The sequence below is a fragment of the Cucurbita moschata genome, unplaced genomic scaffold, assembly GCF_002738365.1.
Source record: "Cucurbita moschata cultivar Rifu unplaced genomic scaffold, Cmos_1.0 Cmo_Scf00037, whole genome shotgun sequence".
Taxonomy (NCBI): domain Eukaryota; kingdom Viridiplantae; phylum Streptophyta; class Magnoliopsida; order Cucurbitales; family Cucurbitaceae; genus Cucurbita; species Cucurbita moschata.
This window is the reverse complement of record NW_019268553.1, coordinates 995,737-1,010,266: the sequence shown is the minus strand read 5'-3', so window position 1 is coordinate 1,010,266 and position 14,530 is coordinate 995,737. Positions and strand designations below refer to the sequence as shown.

The 14,530-nt window shown below is 34.5% G+C and overlaps 3 protein-coding genes across 3 annotated transcripts; 2 read left to right on the top strand and 1 right to left on the bottom strand.

Moving 5' to 3' along the window:
* Window positions 1-1,160: 1,160 nt before the first annotated feature.
* Window positions 1,161-4,391, top strand: LOC111432015 (probable LRR receptor-like serine/threonine-protein kinase At1g34110). The gene is made up of 4 exons (XM_023068807.1): window positions 1,161-2,074; window positions 2,352-2,612; window positions 2,701-3,576; window positions 3,694-4,391. The coding sequence occupies exons 1-4, from the start codon at window positions 1,645-1,647 to the stop codon at window positions 4,194-4,196; spliced, it is 2,070 nt and encodes a 689-aa protein (XP_022924575.1). The 5' UTR covers window positions 1,161-1,644; the 3' UTR covers window positions 4,197-4,391.
* A 3,429-nt stretch (window positions 4,392-7,820) lies between these two features.
* Window positions 7,821-8,764, top strand: LOC111432091. The gene is made up of 2 exons (XM_023068890.1): window positions 7,821-7,931; window positions 8,023-8,764. The coding sequence occupies exons 1-2, from the start codon at window positions 7,872-7,874 to the stop codon at window positions 8,614-8,616; spliced, it is 654 nt and encodes a 217-aa protein (XP_022924658.1). The 5' UTR covers window positions 7,821-7,871; the 3' UTR covers window positions 8,617-8,764.
* A 789-nt stretch (window positions 8,765-9,553) lies between these two features.
* LOC111432201 (probable protein S-acyltransferase 14) lies at window positions 9,554-12,859 on the bottom strand. Its single transcript, XM_023069056.1, has 7 exons — window positions 12,326-12,859; window positions 11,624-11,843; window positions 11,433-11,524; window positions 10,865-10,988; window positions 10,703-10,788; window positions 10,250-10,315; window positions 9,554-10,150 (listed from the first exon to the last, which is right to left on the bottom strand). The coding sequence occupies exons 1-7, from the start codon at window positions 12,533-12,535 to the stop codon at window positions 10,025-10,027; spliced, it is 924 nt and encodes a 307-aa protein (XP_022924824.1). The 5' UTR covers window positions 12,536-12,859; the 3' UTR covers window positions 9,554-10,024.
* Between the last annotated feature and the right edge of the window lie 1,671 nt (window positions 12,860-14,530).

The following is a 14,530-nucleotide window of genomic DNA, read 5'->3' as shown; positions in this document are numbered from 1 at the left end:
GAAAAAAAAAAAAAAAAAAAAAACAAAAACAAATTTTTTTTCTTCCATTTTCTTTATATATATTCGCGTTTTCGAAAATAAATCGATACTTAAATATTTTCTTTTATCTATATATAAAAAAAATATTTATAAAAGGAAATGTTAACTATTTTATAGAAAAATAGAAATTAATATAAAAATTACAGCTTCTTGTGACAGGCTGACAGACAATTGGGATATATTAAAGTAACCGGTAACGTCAATAAATACACGAAACAGACGAGTAGGATTTACTGAAAGCTATATCTAAGGTTAGGCATATTTATTATATTTGGCTTTCATAAAATGACAGAAAATTATTTAAATAAATTGAGTTTAGGCAGCCATGGGGGAGGAGTTTAATGAAAATTAACATGGGTGCCTAGAAAATAAATAAATAAAAGAGAATCTTAATCCTTCAAAAAAAAAAATTAAAATTAAAATTTTGAGGTTTTAAAACATATACAATTATATATATATATATATATATATATATACATTGTAATAACTGAAGTCTACCGTGACCGATATTGTCCTCTTTGAATTTTTTTTTCGGGATTCCTCTCAAAATTTTAAAAACATGTTTGCTACAGAGAGATTTCTACACTCTTATAAAAAATGTTTTGTTCGTTTGTTCCTCTCTCCAACCGATATGGGATCTCACAATCCAAATTTCACATCGATTGGAGGGAGGAACGAGTGCCAACAAGAACGCTGGGCTTTAAAATGGTGGATTGTGAGATCCCACATCGGTTGGAGAGAAAAACGAAGCATTCTTTATAAGGGTATGAAAACCTCTCCCAAACTCGTTTTTAAAATATTGAGTGAAGGTCAAAGAGGACAATATCGAGTAGCCGTGGATTTGGACAATATATAATTTTAACATTTCAGCTCCAAAAATTAAATAGAATTATAATTTTTTTTTTTTTAATTTAACATGTGAATATGCTCGAATCTTAGACCAATAAAGAACATATGCCGAAATTATTTTTTTAAGTTAAATAATATGGTGAGGTAGATGATTTAATAATGTTTGAGGTATAGTTAGGTTAATAATAAAATTATAATATATACTTTGTAATTTCACTAGACTATATAATATAACGTGCATAATGCATATAAATATTGTACCAAGTATGAAGCGCCCTGTTTCACAGCTTTTACTGAGACTGAACTCTTGCATATGAATCAGTACAAGAGACAGAGGGAAAGAGAGAGAAGAAGGAATCTCAAGGCTATGGGATTGTGAGGCGTTTTGTGGCCGTAGGTTTGTCAGTGATCTCTCTCGCATTCATTCACAAGATAACGCTCTTCATTTCCATTTCCATTTCCATTTTGCTCCCACTTTTCTCGCTCAATCTCTCTCTGCTCCGATTCTCTGACTCTCCCGCCACGATCAGTCCTCCATTTCCAACGCCATTGAAGACCTTTCACTGTTACCTTCAGAATCACAGACGACTGAATTGAAGATATCATTTAAGTCCTGATTTTCAAGCGCTGATTCGTCGGCAAGAGTGTGATTCTAAGCACTGCCTTCGAGTTCTTTCCATCGCATGCGAGAGATTGTGTATCGGTGAAATCATTACTCATTTGTGTGAGAATTTGAGAGATTCCTCTGTTTCAGCCATGTCTGTATTCCACTCGTTCTTGATTTCCATTTTCTTTCTGGTTTTTTCTTCCCCTTCTGCTATTTCTGAGTCGTCCGAGCTTTCCATTTTAATGGCGATTAAAGCTTCTTTAGACCCGCAGAACACTTTGTTGACGTCATGGAGTCCGTCTTCAAATCCATGTGGTGGTTATTTCGAAGGAGTTGCTTGTAACGAGCAAGGAAAAGTGGTGAATATTTCTCTGCAGGGGATGGGGCTTTCCGGCTACATTCCGGCAGCCGTCGCTGGACTTAAGAGTTTGACGGGGCTGTACTTGCATTTCAATGCTCTAATCGGCGAAATTCCTAAGGAAATTGCGAGTTTGACTGAACTGACTGATTTGTATCTCAATGTGAATCAACTCTCCGGGGAGATTCCTTTTGAGATCGGGAATATGGTAAATCTTCAAGGTGAGTTTAAGTAGTTCTTGTTCTTGTATTTGCTTGAGTGAAGAACTTGAAATCTGCTAGAACTAGAACTTATGTAGCATGAACTTCTTTTATTTGTTGCATAATGGTTAATCTACTGAAGGGATAGATTAGATAAACTTAATGTTGAGGGCAGCGGCTGCTTGTTTTGTAAGCTTTTGAATCAGTGTATGTATATCTAAAGCTGAATTGAAAGCTTGGCTTGGGGCTTTTTTTTGTGGTTAGTAGTTGATTTGAGTTGGGGGATCTTTATTTTCAGTGCTGCAGCTTTGTTACAACAAATTAACTGGTGGGATACCGTCACAAGTGGGAAATATGAAGGTGCTCAATGTTCTTGCTGTGCAGTATAATCAGCTAACAGGAGCAATTCCTGCTAGTTTGGGGAACTTGACTGCGTTAACACGGTTGGACTTGAGTAACAACAAGTTTTTCGGTCCAATTCCGGTGATATTAGCTGATGCTCCTGCTCTTGAAGTTCTTAATGTTCAAAACAACTCGCTAACCGGTAACGTTCCTCCAGGTAACGTGTTCTTGTCTATGGCGAATCATTTGTGATCTCTCTTTGTGTTGAGTTAGTCATTGTGTAATCATTCTCAATGGAAATTCAGGTTTTAGGAGATTGAAGGAAAAGTTTGTGTACGATAACAACCCGAGTCTTTGTGGAGTGGGATTTCGGGACCTGAATCCTTGTAGTAAGTTGAAAAGTTTGAATCCGAGCCGACCCGAACCATTTCTACCCCAACTACCTACTAATCTCTCTGCAAGAGATATTCCCGAGTCAGCTAATTTACGCCACGATTGCAATGGAAGTAACTGTTTGAGACAGTCGAAATCTTCACGAGTCGGAGTGGCTCTCGGAGTGATTGGAGTTTTTGCTGCTTTCTCGGCCATTGGTCTTGCAACGTTTTCATGGTATCGTCGTAATGAACATAAATTCGGAAGTAGTTCAAATGGTATAAGTAGACGAATGATTACTAGCCAAGTCAGGGAAGTTTACAGGAGGAATGCTTCTCCTCTCATCAATCTCGAGTATTCAAATGGATGGGATCCGCTAGCCAAAGATCACGGTGGGAGTGCATCGTCACGAGAGGTATTCAAGAGCTTCATGTTTAATCTCGAAGATGTCGAGCGAGCAACACAATGCTTCTCAAAGGCTAACTTGTTGGGGAGGAACAACTTTTCTGCTCTTTACAAGGGAAAGTTGAGAGATGGATCAGTTGTTGCTATCAAGTGCATTGGCAAGACAAGCTGCAAATCTGATGAAGCTGAATTCTTGAAGGGCTTGAAGATACTTATCTCGATGAACCATGAAAATCTCGTTAAGTTCAGAGGCTTATGCTGTTCGAAAGACCGAGGAGAGTGCTATCTGATCTACGATTTCGTCACGAATGGAACTTTGATGCAATATCTTGATGACAACAATGGCAGCGGGAAGATTCTCGATTGGTCCACCCGAGTGTCGATCATTTGTGGAATCGCTAAAGGTTTGTGTTACTTTTTTCGTGAGATATGAACTCGAGTTATTCATGAACGATATAATCTGCATTGATTCACGAATGGTTTCACTCATTTTTGCTTCGAAAACGTTTTTTTGGAGCCAGGTATAGGATATTTGCACAGAAAGATTGGAAAGAAACCAGCATTGATTCACCAGAACATATCAGCTGATAAAGTGCTCATTGATGCAAATTACAACCCCTTGCTATCAGATTCTGGCCTGCACAAACTTCTTGCAGATGACATAATTTTCTCTATGCTAAAAGTCAGTGCTGCATTGGGATACCTCCCTCCCGAGTACACGACGACAGGTCGATTCACGGAGAAGAGCGACGTCTATGCATTTGGAATGATCGTACTTCAAATCATATCCGGGAAAACAAGCATCGTGAAGTTGAACTACAACACTATCGAGTCACGTCGGTTTGAGGACTTCATTGACTCTAAGCTTGAAGGAAGATTCTTAGAATCAGAAGCAGATAAACTGGGGAAAATTGCAGTGATCTGCACCCACGAATATCCCGAGCTTCGCCCGACAATGGATGTCATCGTCCAAGAACTCGACGAAATGGGAACGTTTGGGATTTCTGTAGAGTCAATGCCTTGAAGCTTTGAGATGAAGCCATATAGAAGTTAAGCAGAGCACTGACTACTAATATATGCTGTAAATGAAGGTCTATTATAAGTATTTTTCGTGCTACTGTACTGTTTAATGCAGAAAGGTACAAAAAAAATGGCATGTCTTTGTAAAAACCAGATTGCTTTGTTGAAGAATAATGTAAATTAGAGCAAATTACTGTCATTTTTAATAATTAAATTTGGCATATGAAGGTTAGGAAAATCTGTGGGTTACGAAGAGATGAACCAATTTTCATCGACCATGAAGCTTATTTCTCATCGTCTCATTAACCAACCTTGTCAAAAAAATATTTTAAGGTCGGTTTATTAAATCCAAAATTTCTGTAAATTTGGAATGAATTTTGGTTAGTGTTCAATAATTTTTTTTCTCTAAAAAAATAGTAATATTAAAAAAAAATTATGATGTTTAGTTATTCATTAAAAAATTATTGGAATTTTTTTTTAAAGTGGCTTGAAAAAAAAAAAAAAAACATTTTATGATGCTTTATTATTCATAAAAAAAAGTGTTTTCAACAACATTTTTTAATAAATAATCAGACATCATTTTAAAAATTTTAAAAAAAAAAGTTCGATAAATAGTCAAAAAGTTGGGAACAAATTGTTTTAAATCAATAAATAAATTTTTTTAAAAAAATCCAAAAGACAAAAAGAAAAAAAAAAGTGGGAATAAGAGAAATTCATTATGGAGTGATTTGTTTAAATAATTTAGAAATCCAATGATTTTGCAACAATGGGAATAATAAGTCCTTAGGTATTTGCCAATAAATTAAATTAAATTAAATAAATAAAAAGGTTCGAGAATTGTAAAGAAATCCAAAATTCGACATGGGCGGTGATGTCGGAAGTCTTGTCGTTCTCTTCGGACGACAGGTGAAACGGAGTGTGTATTGTTAGACTTGTGAATATTATTTGTCGGAACCCTTAGGAGAAGGAACAAAATAAGAAAGACAAAAGGACACTGCTTTTTCCATCTCTAATTTTGTTGCCTGTGAACAAATTTTGTCCTCTCCTTTCTCAAATTTCCTATTTTTTTTTTTTTTTTTTTTTAACGATGACTCAGCTTCCTCACTTTTCGAATAATTGCATAAATGATTGGTTGTGTAATAGCATGACCTCATTCTCTGTCTCAATCTCGACTCCATCATCGTTTAGCCTTTGATTTGAATGGCACTGAAAATTATCGTCGGAGTGGCAACAGGTCGAAATTCGATCAAAAATGGAATGAGAAGACGGAGGGAGGAGCGAGGAGATTTTGTAATTATTATTTTAAATTGAAATGTTTAAAAAATTATTACACTTTTAAATATTTATGGGTAAATAGAGTTTTTTTAAAAAATTCAATAATAAAAATAGATATTTAAAAAATTTTAAAAAATAAAATAAAGGGACCTAAAATAAATAAAAATAGGAAATAATTGTTGAAATGAAAGGGTCTAATAATGTGAGTGGAATAGATGTACTTTGAAGGCCCAAATGTGAATGAAATGGTTTGGAGTCCCTTTTTATTTATTTATTTATTTATTTTTCAAAATCGGCAGCGAAACGCAATCTAACATAATGGATCAAATAGACTTTGGAAACCCTAATCAAAAAGCTGGATTTTAGCCTCGTTCTCAATGCCTTCAATTTGGACGCTATTAAGACTTCTGAACCCAAGTCAATAAAGAACTACACTTTATTTTTATTAAAAATAATAATAATAATAATAATTTAAAATTTTAATTTTATATCTAATAAATCTGTCTAACGATATAAAGAAATAAAACACAGACCCTTGGAGATAATAAAATATTATAAACACTTAATTATAGATTAGAGAATTCGTATTAGAAAAACATTAGTTGTGACATGTCTCCTCATTTGATTAATTGAAAATAAAATTAATGTCAACTTATTTAATTATTTAGCTTAATTAAGTGAAATGTTAACGTAATTTTTTTTAATAAATTGTCTCACCTCTCTTCACTCAAAAGAATTTAGTACTAAATCAAAATATATATGAAATTTATAAATAATCAAAATATATATGAAATTTATAAATATTGGTATGGTTTATAACTTATTTTTTGTCTTTAAACCAAAATTAAAAATTTACTTTTTTAACCTTTCGATCGAGAGTAAATACATTAACTTTTTTTTTACCGTGGATATATATATATTATTTATAATGCTGAATTTAATTAATTTATTTTAAATTAGGGTTTGTTAGATTTTGTTTATAAAAAAGTGGATGTTTTATTTTTTGTGTTTTTGTTTCTTGATAAGGATTCGATCCGATGACGTAGGCTTTTTGGGCTGTGTTATGGTTTTTGGAAGACTTTTTGGACTGTATAAACAACGGTTTTAAGTTGTTTTGTACTGCAACCAGAGACGTGTTTGACTTTACAAGAGGAATCATCATCATCCCCATCCCTTCGTTTCCCTCTACTTGTATTTTCTAAAAAAATTATATATTTAATTATTTTGTTTATTGAAACCAAAACCAACACATTCCTCTTCTTTATTTATTGATTTATTAGGAATTTCAAATACTCGATAATCTGATCAACTTAGACTATCAAACTCAAACCTTAAGGGTTGAATTCGATTAATTTTTTTTGTTTAAGTTAAATTAAATTTTGAATTAATTTGTTAGTTTACATTTTTTTGGACCAGTAATCAAACCAACCCCAAAATAGGGTTACAACCCAACTTTAAAAAAAAAAATTATTATGAATATTAAAAATATTTAACCGGCAATATTAATAATAACTTGGACTTGTATATTTGATATTTGAGTTTTATAATATTTTAGCTATTAATTAACCTATATTATAAATAAATTGACTTTTTTTTAAATAATAAAAAATAACCGGACAATCCAACCCAATCAAAAAATTGTTTATGGAGTTACTCGAGTCATCAACCCAACTAACTCAAAATGTAAGATTGGTCTAAAAAAATTTCTCAACCCGACACAATCTGTGTACACTCCTACTTGAGAACGTTTTTTCCCCCATTTATCATTTCAAATTATATTTAAGTAAACTTCAAATTTGTTTTAGCTTTTAATTTTTAATTTTTATTTATTTGATTTGTTATTTATGTGCTAAGTTTTGTAAACTAAAAAATAATATTGAAATTTATGTCTATTAAATCAATTATTTAAAAAATAATAATTAATTTATCAAAGATTAGACTCATTTTTAAAAATGCTTTTAAAATAAAATTATTCTTTCATAAATGCCTTTAAAAAAATGAATAATTTAATTTATGTTTAGTATATTTTATGGAATAATTTTAAATGTTAAAAGCAGCTTTATAAAAATATTAATAAATAAGTGATAATAAACAAAAGTATATCTATAATAAGAAATAAAAATATATTTATAATATAGATAGAATCACTTTTATCAAACAAATTGTCACTTAAAATACTTTATAAGTATTTTTTTTTTTAAAGAAAATATATTATTATTTTTTTGAAGAATAATCTCAGGTTTATTGCCTATCCAATATTTTCATATGCTTAGTGCAATTGTCAACTCCCATTATCGAAACGCCCCTTTTTCTCTCCATCTCTCTCTATATATATTATATGAAAATAAAAGCCTAAAATCCCGTTTTCTTCCCAAAAAAAAAAAAAAAAAAAAGCTGAGAAATTATGAAGCTTGTTTGGTCGCCGGAGAGAGCTTCCAAAGCGTATATCGACACAGTCAAATCAGTAAGTTCAATTCATTTGTTCATCAATCATTTAATCCTTATGCGATTTTTTAAGAAGAAAACGAATAAATTTCGTTGCCTTTTTGCTGTAGTGCGAGATTTACAGCGAATTCGGCGTCGCAGAACTTCTCTCCGCCATGGCCGCCGGCTGGAACGCAAAACTCATCGTTGAGACTTGGTCGTACGGCGGTCCGGTAGCCACGAGCGTCGGCCTCGCCATCGCCGCTGGCCACACCGGTGGACGTCATCTCTGCATCGTTGCCGACGAACGGTCGAGATCGAAGTACGTGGAGGCGATGCGGGAGGCTGGAGTGTCGTCGGTGCCGGAAATTGTGATTGGAGACGCTGAGGCGGTGGCGGCGGAGGTGGAGGAGGTGGATTTTCTTGTGGCGGATTGTAGGGGGAAGGATTTTGCTAGGGTTTTGAGGGTTGTGAGGGCGAGTGAAAGAGGGGCAGTTTTGGTATGTAAAAATGCATGGGAACGAAAGGTGTTGGGGTTTAGATGGCAAGGGGTGCTTCGGAAAGGGACACGTGTCGTTAAGTCTGTTTTTTTGCCGGTGGGACGGGGGTTGGAAATTGCTCATATTGGTAGCGCCGGTGGAAGTTCCAACTCGACGGCGAATGGTGGCCGTTGGATCAAACATGTTGATTTACGGTCAGGGGAGGAACACGTGTTTCGTGAATAAGATCCTTGACGACCATGAAAGCGTGGCGAAGTGGAGAGAGATATTTATTTGCCCTTCTTTTTTCCTTTTTTTTTTTTTTAAATTAAAGAAATAATATTCACGAATGTAAATTACATGTATTCATGATTTTGAAATTGAAATAATTAGAATCGACCATATATTCAATCTTTTTACCATTATTGAGCAATACTCGAAAAAATGTCTAGAATATCTCGACTAAAATAAAGGGTTATCAAGAAGAATGCAAAATTCATTACCAAGACTCAAGTCGTACGACGATTTGATAGCAATAAGCGTCGACTCTATCAATATTGCTAGCTACAATGGCAGACACCACCTCTGCATCGTCGTCTCTTATGAGCAATCGAGATCGAAGTACGTAGAGGAGATGCGAGTAGTCAGTGTTTCATCACTATCGAAAATTGTGATTGGAGATATCGAGGTGATGACGGTAAAAGTTGACACATCTAGAAGTACCTTTATAATTATTGAACAAAAAAAACTCATTAAATACAAATCAGAAAGTTTTAAATTTTAGAAATTAGGCTTACGTAACTCAACTTTCCTTCCCTAACAAGATTTAAACGTGTTCTAAATCTAACAGCTAATTAATTAGTAGGAATTAATGGGCAAAATAGTAGGTAATTAGTATGGGGACCAGATTCGATAATTATAGGGTTTTTTTATTTTTTATTTATTTATTTATTTCATTTACTCCTTGGGATCTATTTAATAAGGGCAAAGTTCAAGGGTCAAATTTAATATGATAGTTGTCTGAGGGTATATATGAAAATATGAAAATTTCCCTTGCAACAATTTTGGGGTCAGTGATGAAACTTTAATCAAAATAAATATAAATATAAAGACCTAAAAGATTAACGAAATGTTTTTTTAGTTCAACAATTGCAGAATAAAGGATCCAAGGATCCGAGCGATCGAGTTTAAGATGGTAATTTGACTTTTTTTTTTCTTTTTCCGGGATTGGCGACCCAAACGGAATGCTTACAACTTCGAAAAAGAGCGAAACCAGATATCCCGACTAAAACAAAGGGTTATAGGAAAAAGAATCTAACACACTTGGAAATGTTGCTATTTACCCATTGATATGATATCCTGAGGTTCTCTGACCGTCCCAAAAATATGTTATTTTAGAACAAGTTACGAACTCGAGCTAACCCTACTACTTTAAAACTTGTTCACATTACGCACATCGATCGGTCGGCGTCATTATACGACGCTGTTCTTCCTATCCCTCAGCCAAGGGGGGCGAGAATGTAATTGAGCTAGAATTAGCAGTAAGATCAAGATGTAACTTTAGAGAGATGGCTGAGGATTGTGTTCGGTTTGGTTGGGGACTCTATAATTTCCTTGCACGACGAAAAAGTTGCTGGGTTCGTTTGAGAGCTTACTAGAACTCCTGGGATTCTAACTCGGGCTTCGATGGGTACTCGAGACCTTGAAGCGCTGGCATCCGTCGCAAATCTTCTTCTGAATAAGCTGGGATCAACCAGTAGCGCTTGTCCATCCCAAAAACCTACATCAGATTGTTAGCAATTAAGCTTGCACAATACAGACTGTTATATACTTTCTTATGGATTCTTATCCTTACAATATTTTACAATATTTAACGAACCTGTTCAAAGTTTCTTCTCCGACCAAGGTCGTACCGCCATTTAGGAGTCGTTTTTTTCTCATAAGCCTGGGAAAACAAACTTTCATTAGCATTCAAATGTGTTCAAATCTTCTCGATTTCGACATACAACTAACACGCTAGGAAAAATTTTGGAGCTCAACCATCCCGAAACTATAAAGAGCTCGTGCACTGTTGTTTCATCGATACTTTCTAAAGACGAGTCTTCTTGCTTTCTTTACTTCGCTTTGATGAATGACATATTCATGAACAACAAAAATTGTTTTGCCATCCAAAATTGGGCACGAAAATAAAGCTCCGAAAACGGTTTTGGAAACTAAAGCAGAAACTTAATCTCTAAAACCGATCCAGAACGACGTCTTGCTAGCTAGCCCGTGACGACATTTCGATTTTCAGATATTTTCTGGCCATAACTAAGTGTATGAAAGACAATACCTCAATTGTTGTAGTATTTGCAGCCACCAGAGATATGTGCATGATCAGGAACCCCATAACACTCAACGTAAATGCCAGATTCAAGACTGAACGAAGAAGCAATAGTCAGAAACTCGTCACAATCGAATGGGTGAAAGTTTAGTGAATGCTCATTAAGCTTACCGAAGGCGATAAAGGTCGTAGCGAGGGTACTGGGTGTTCCAGGTATCTCTCCTTCACTGAAGAATGCAATAAAGTGCGGTAACAACGACAAAGTCACAACGCTCGTCTCTAGAAATGTGTACAACTGCAAGGGAATAGATGAAAGATTAAGAAATGGTCATACTAATTTAACAATTCATTCTTTCGAGATATCAAGAGAAATCGACCAGTAGCCACACCCGTGGAAAACAGAACACTCGACCTTTTCATATACTACAAAATTGTAAAATCATGATCTTCGAGGAACTTTAAGAACATTTCGTTAATAGAAGAAATGCAGTTGTCGGATCAGACTTCACACCGCGTTTAATAATATGTTAAGAGATAGAAATATGATACAGTAGCCCAAAGCCAACTCGTACAAAATCCTCGAGAAATTAACATCTTATTGTAATCGAACCAATAGTCGCTTTCTAGCATTGTAATAGTCCTAATGTCCAATGGTTCACGAATAAGGCTCGTATCCGATTATCTTAGCAAACTAATAATGAAATAACACTGCCCAGCCATATGAAGTAGACAAACATACCAGAAACAAAAGGAAGTATTTGTAATTCAGAGCTCCTACACAATTAACGACCCACACGCAGTGATGGTCCATCTTCAGCACGCATCGCCCACCTGAAAAAAGAAAAGAAGAACGTAAAATTTCACATCCAAACAGGCGACAACGATAATTTAACAGAAACATATGAAGTACCAAAAGCGAGCGCTACTCACAAACAGAACAGTGATGGCAGCGTGGTGGTTTCAGGTGATTGCATTTTCGACAATATCGTATTCTTTGATTCGATAGCTCGGGGTGCAAAACACTAAACTCCATTGTATTCAACGGGTCGCCTTCTGTTTGTTCTTCATCGACAGCAGGTCTCCAATTGGGCGCCACACTACCCGGATCAGTCAAAACAACAGAAAAGTAACTCCATAACAGCATCACCAACTGCATAACATCAAATACATTTACCTTCAAATTTTCTCAGCTCTATCATAACCTCAATCGAATTCCGATTACGAAAAATCAAATAAAAACCCTAAACTATTTCCAAAATCTAAATTACAATCCACAGAACAAATGAAGAAACTAAAAAATTCAAAGATTTATGAGCATAAGCTGTTCCAATTTCCACAGGAAAGCAATTTATATATAATAGAAAGATGAATTTGATCTTTACCCTACAAATAAAACTCCACTTTATCAAATATTTAACTAAGAGAATGTGAGATAAATAAGGACAAATTGACAGTAAAATTCAGTACGACAGAGATTGTTAAAGTGGAAAAAAACGACAGAAAACAAGCCAAACAAGGCGCTATGTTATTTATATAGCAGCACAAGAACAACAATCAGGTAATGATAAATTCCAAACAGAGAAATACGAATGAAAATCTTGAAAGAAACGAAGCCAAAGACGAAGCACTTACCAAACCATGGAAGGAGATCAAAACGGCGAGAGCAATGAGAGAATCGAGGCCACCGTCGTAGAGGGCGGGGCCGTAGTTCGTCAAAACGACGGCGTAATAGGTGACGCCGACAACCCCAAGAACCAGAAGGATCATGATCGAACCGAGACCTCGCAAGGCCGTACAGAACTTGAAGACATTCCAAGCCATCGCCGGTCCAGATCTATGCATAACTCGGGAAAATAAGGCTAAACAACTCGCCGGAAAATTCTCGAAGCCGAAACGCTGCCGGTTCCGGCGGCGACTCCGACCGAGCCCTCGTCGTGATCCGAGAGGTCCCGAAAATCAGCTGCGCTCCTCCAGGTTTGGGGCAAAAACAAAAAATGAAAGTGAGTTGAAAATCAGAAGATTTTCGTGTTTCTCAGTGGATCTCTTTCGTGGAGACTGCAAATTTAAGAGCGAAGGGATCGAATTTAGCGTATCGTTTTCTCGGCATTTTGACAGAGGAGAAGTTGGGATGGGCTCTGGATTCCACGGCGAAAAAACGAAAAATAAAAAATAAAAAATAATAATATTTTTCTTTTTCAGGTTAGCTTTTTTCTCTCTTTTTTTTTTTAATTATTTTTTTTTATTTTTATAAACTTGAAAATTATCCACTTTAATCTTAAATCGTAAAAATCAAATATTTGGAGGGTTACTTTGATTTTTCTTTTAACAAATTTCTTACACAATGTGGTAAAACTTTCAAATTTTTAAAATTAAAATAATTATTTTACATAGTAAATTTGCTTTCATGTACGGAAAAAATATATATTTAAATTTTTAATCTCATAGAATTTTAATCGGTATATAATAGATTATTTCTCAATATTAAATTTTTTTTTTAGAATTTATAATTTCATTCTATATAAAATTTAAATTTATATCTAATTAATTAGTTGATGTTAAAATTTCTAAGGGGTGAGCGGGGATGTGCAGGGGCGCACGGGAGGGGTGTGTAGGGGGCGACGTCCGGTCGTACTCGTAACTGCATCAGGTCTCCAAGCAAATAGCCTCAAATCGATGGAACAGTGTAGATGAGGGAAGTCGGCAAAATGGATCCATAACCTCAAAAAAAGGATTGGCTCTGAGGGCGGGACACAAAGGTCCTAATCCGAACCCGTCGACTATTGGTGGATGGCTTGAGCTGATCCCGTGTCAAGATAAAGTAGATGCGGCGCGCGTGAAAAAAAAATATTAAATACTTTGAAATTAATAAACATCCAAAATAAAATAAAAGTTGAGTAGTAGACGTTTTGTTTTAAATGAGTAGTTGGGAGCATTGCTCTTATATGGAATAAAAGGATCAGCTGTTATGTCACCTATGACATTAAAACATTGCAATTTGCATCATGTTCTAGAAAGTTAAAACAAACCCAACAACACTGCCCTTTCTTTTCTTCTCAAAAACAATATAAAATTATGTCAATAATTTTTTATTCCCTAATTCTCCTCATGGAATTTCACCATTAATTATAATTTTCATTATTTTTAATATTTTTTAAACTCAACCTCTCCTTCTTTCTTCAACAATTTCTGATCTCTAGTGAACCCCTCAATAAGATTCGAATTCATATGAAGTTCTGACCATCTGTTAGAGAAAAAAAAAACGAATAGATCTGGTAGGATTCCCGAGAAATTCTTCGATTTCTTTCGGAAGCAGGTGATTATTCATCTACTTCTCACGTTCCGTGAATAATCGGGATATTAAAGAATATCCAGAAAAGCATTTAGGGATTTTTTGGACTGAAAATGTAACTGGATCAAATTAAAATTTAAGAGTAAAAATTGACTCATCTAAAATCCACTCGTTTAAAGATAAAAAAACGATTTTTTATCAATAAATATTATTTTATATATTTAATTTATAATATAATTATACTAAAATTGAGACTTTGAACCTACCACTTAAAAAAATATATATTAACCATCAAATTTTACTTGGGTTCTCATTAATGCTTAAATTATAAGATATTTATTTTTAATATGAATATGAAGAAAAAAGCACATTTCGTGCAGTACACGTTATTTTGAGAGAAATGATGAATAATTGTATAATATATATATACACACAAACATTATTGATTCAAACTTCCTCCTCGTTGGCGCTTCATATTCAATGCATCATTATTTTATATTGCTTAACAAGCTTTGGAAGTATTAGTTGTTACAGAATTTATGGACCTT

What these genes read in the sequence shown, in the direction of transcription:
- LOC111432015 (XM_023068807.1), top strand. Translation starts at nt 1,645, where the DNA reads ATGTCTGTATTCCACTCGTTCTTGATTTCCATTTTCTTTCTGGTTTTT. An exon ending in GAATATGGTAAATCTTCAAG is followed by an intron (nt 2,075 to 2,351) that starts GTGAGTTTAAGT and finishes CTTTATTTTCAG; the next exon opens with TGCTGCAGCTTTGTTACAAC. An exon ending in AACCGGTAACGTTCCTCCAG is followed by an intron (nt 2,613 to 2,700) that starts GTAACGTGTTCT and finishes ATGGAAATTCAG; the next exon opens with GTTTTAGGAGATTGAAGGAA.
- LOC111432201 (XM_023069056.1), bottom strand. Translation starts at nt 12,535, where the DNA reads ATGCATAGATCTGGACCGGCGATGGCTTGGAATGTCTTCAAGTTCTGT. An exon ending in TGATCTCCTTCCATGGTTTG is followed by an intron (nt 11,844 to 12,325) that starts GTAAGTGCTTCG and finishes GATGTTATGCAG; the next exon opens with TTGGTGATGCTGTTATGGAG. An exon ending in CTGCCATCACTGTTCTGTTT is followed by an intron (nt 11,525 to 11,623) that starts GTGAGTAGCGCT and finishes TTCTTTTTTCAG; the next exon opens with GTGGGCGATGCGTGCTGAAG.
- LOC111432091 (XM_023068890.1), top strand. Translation starts at nt 7,872, where the DNA reads ATGAAGCTTGTTTGGTCGCCGGAGAGAGCTTCCAAAGCGTATATCGAC. An exon ending in ATATCGACACAGTCAAATCA is followed by an intron (nt 7,932 to 8,022) that starts GTAAGTTCAATT and finishes TTTTTGCTGTAG; the next exon opens with TGCGAGATTTACAGCGAATT.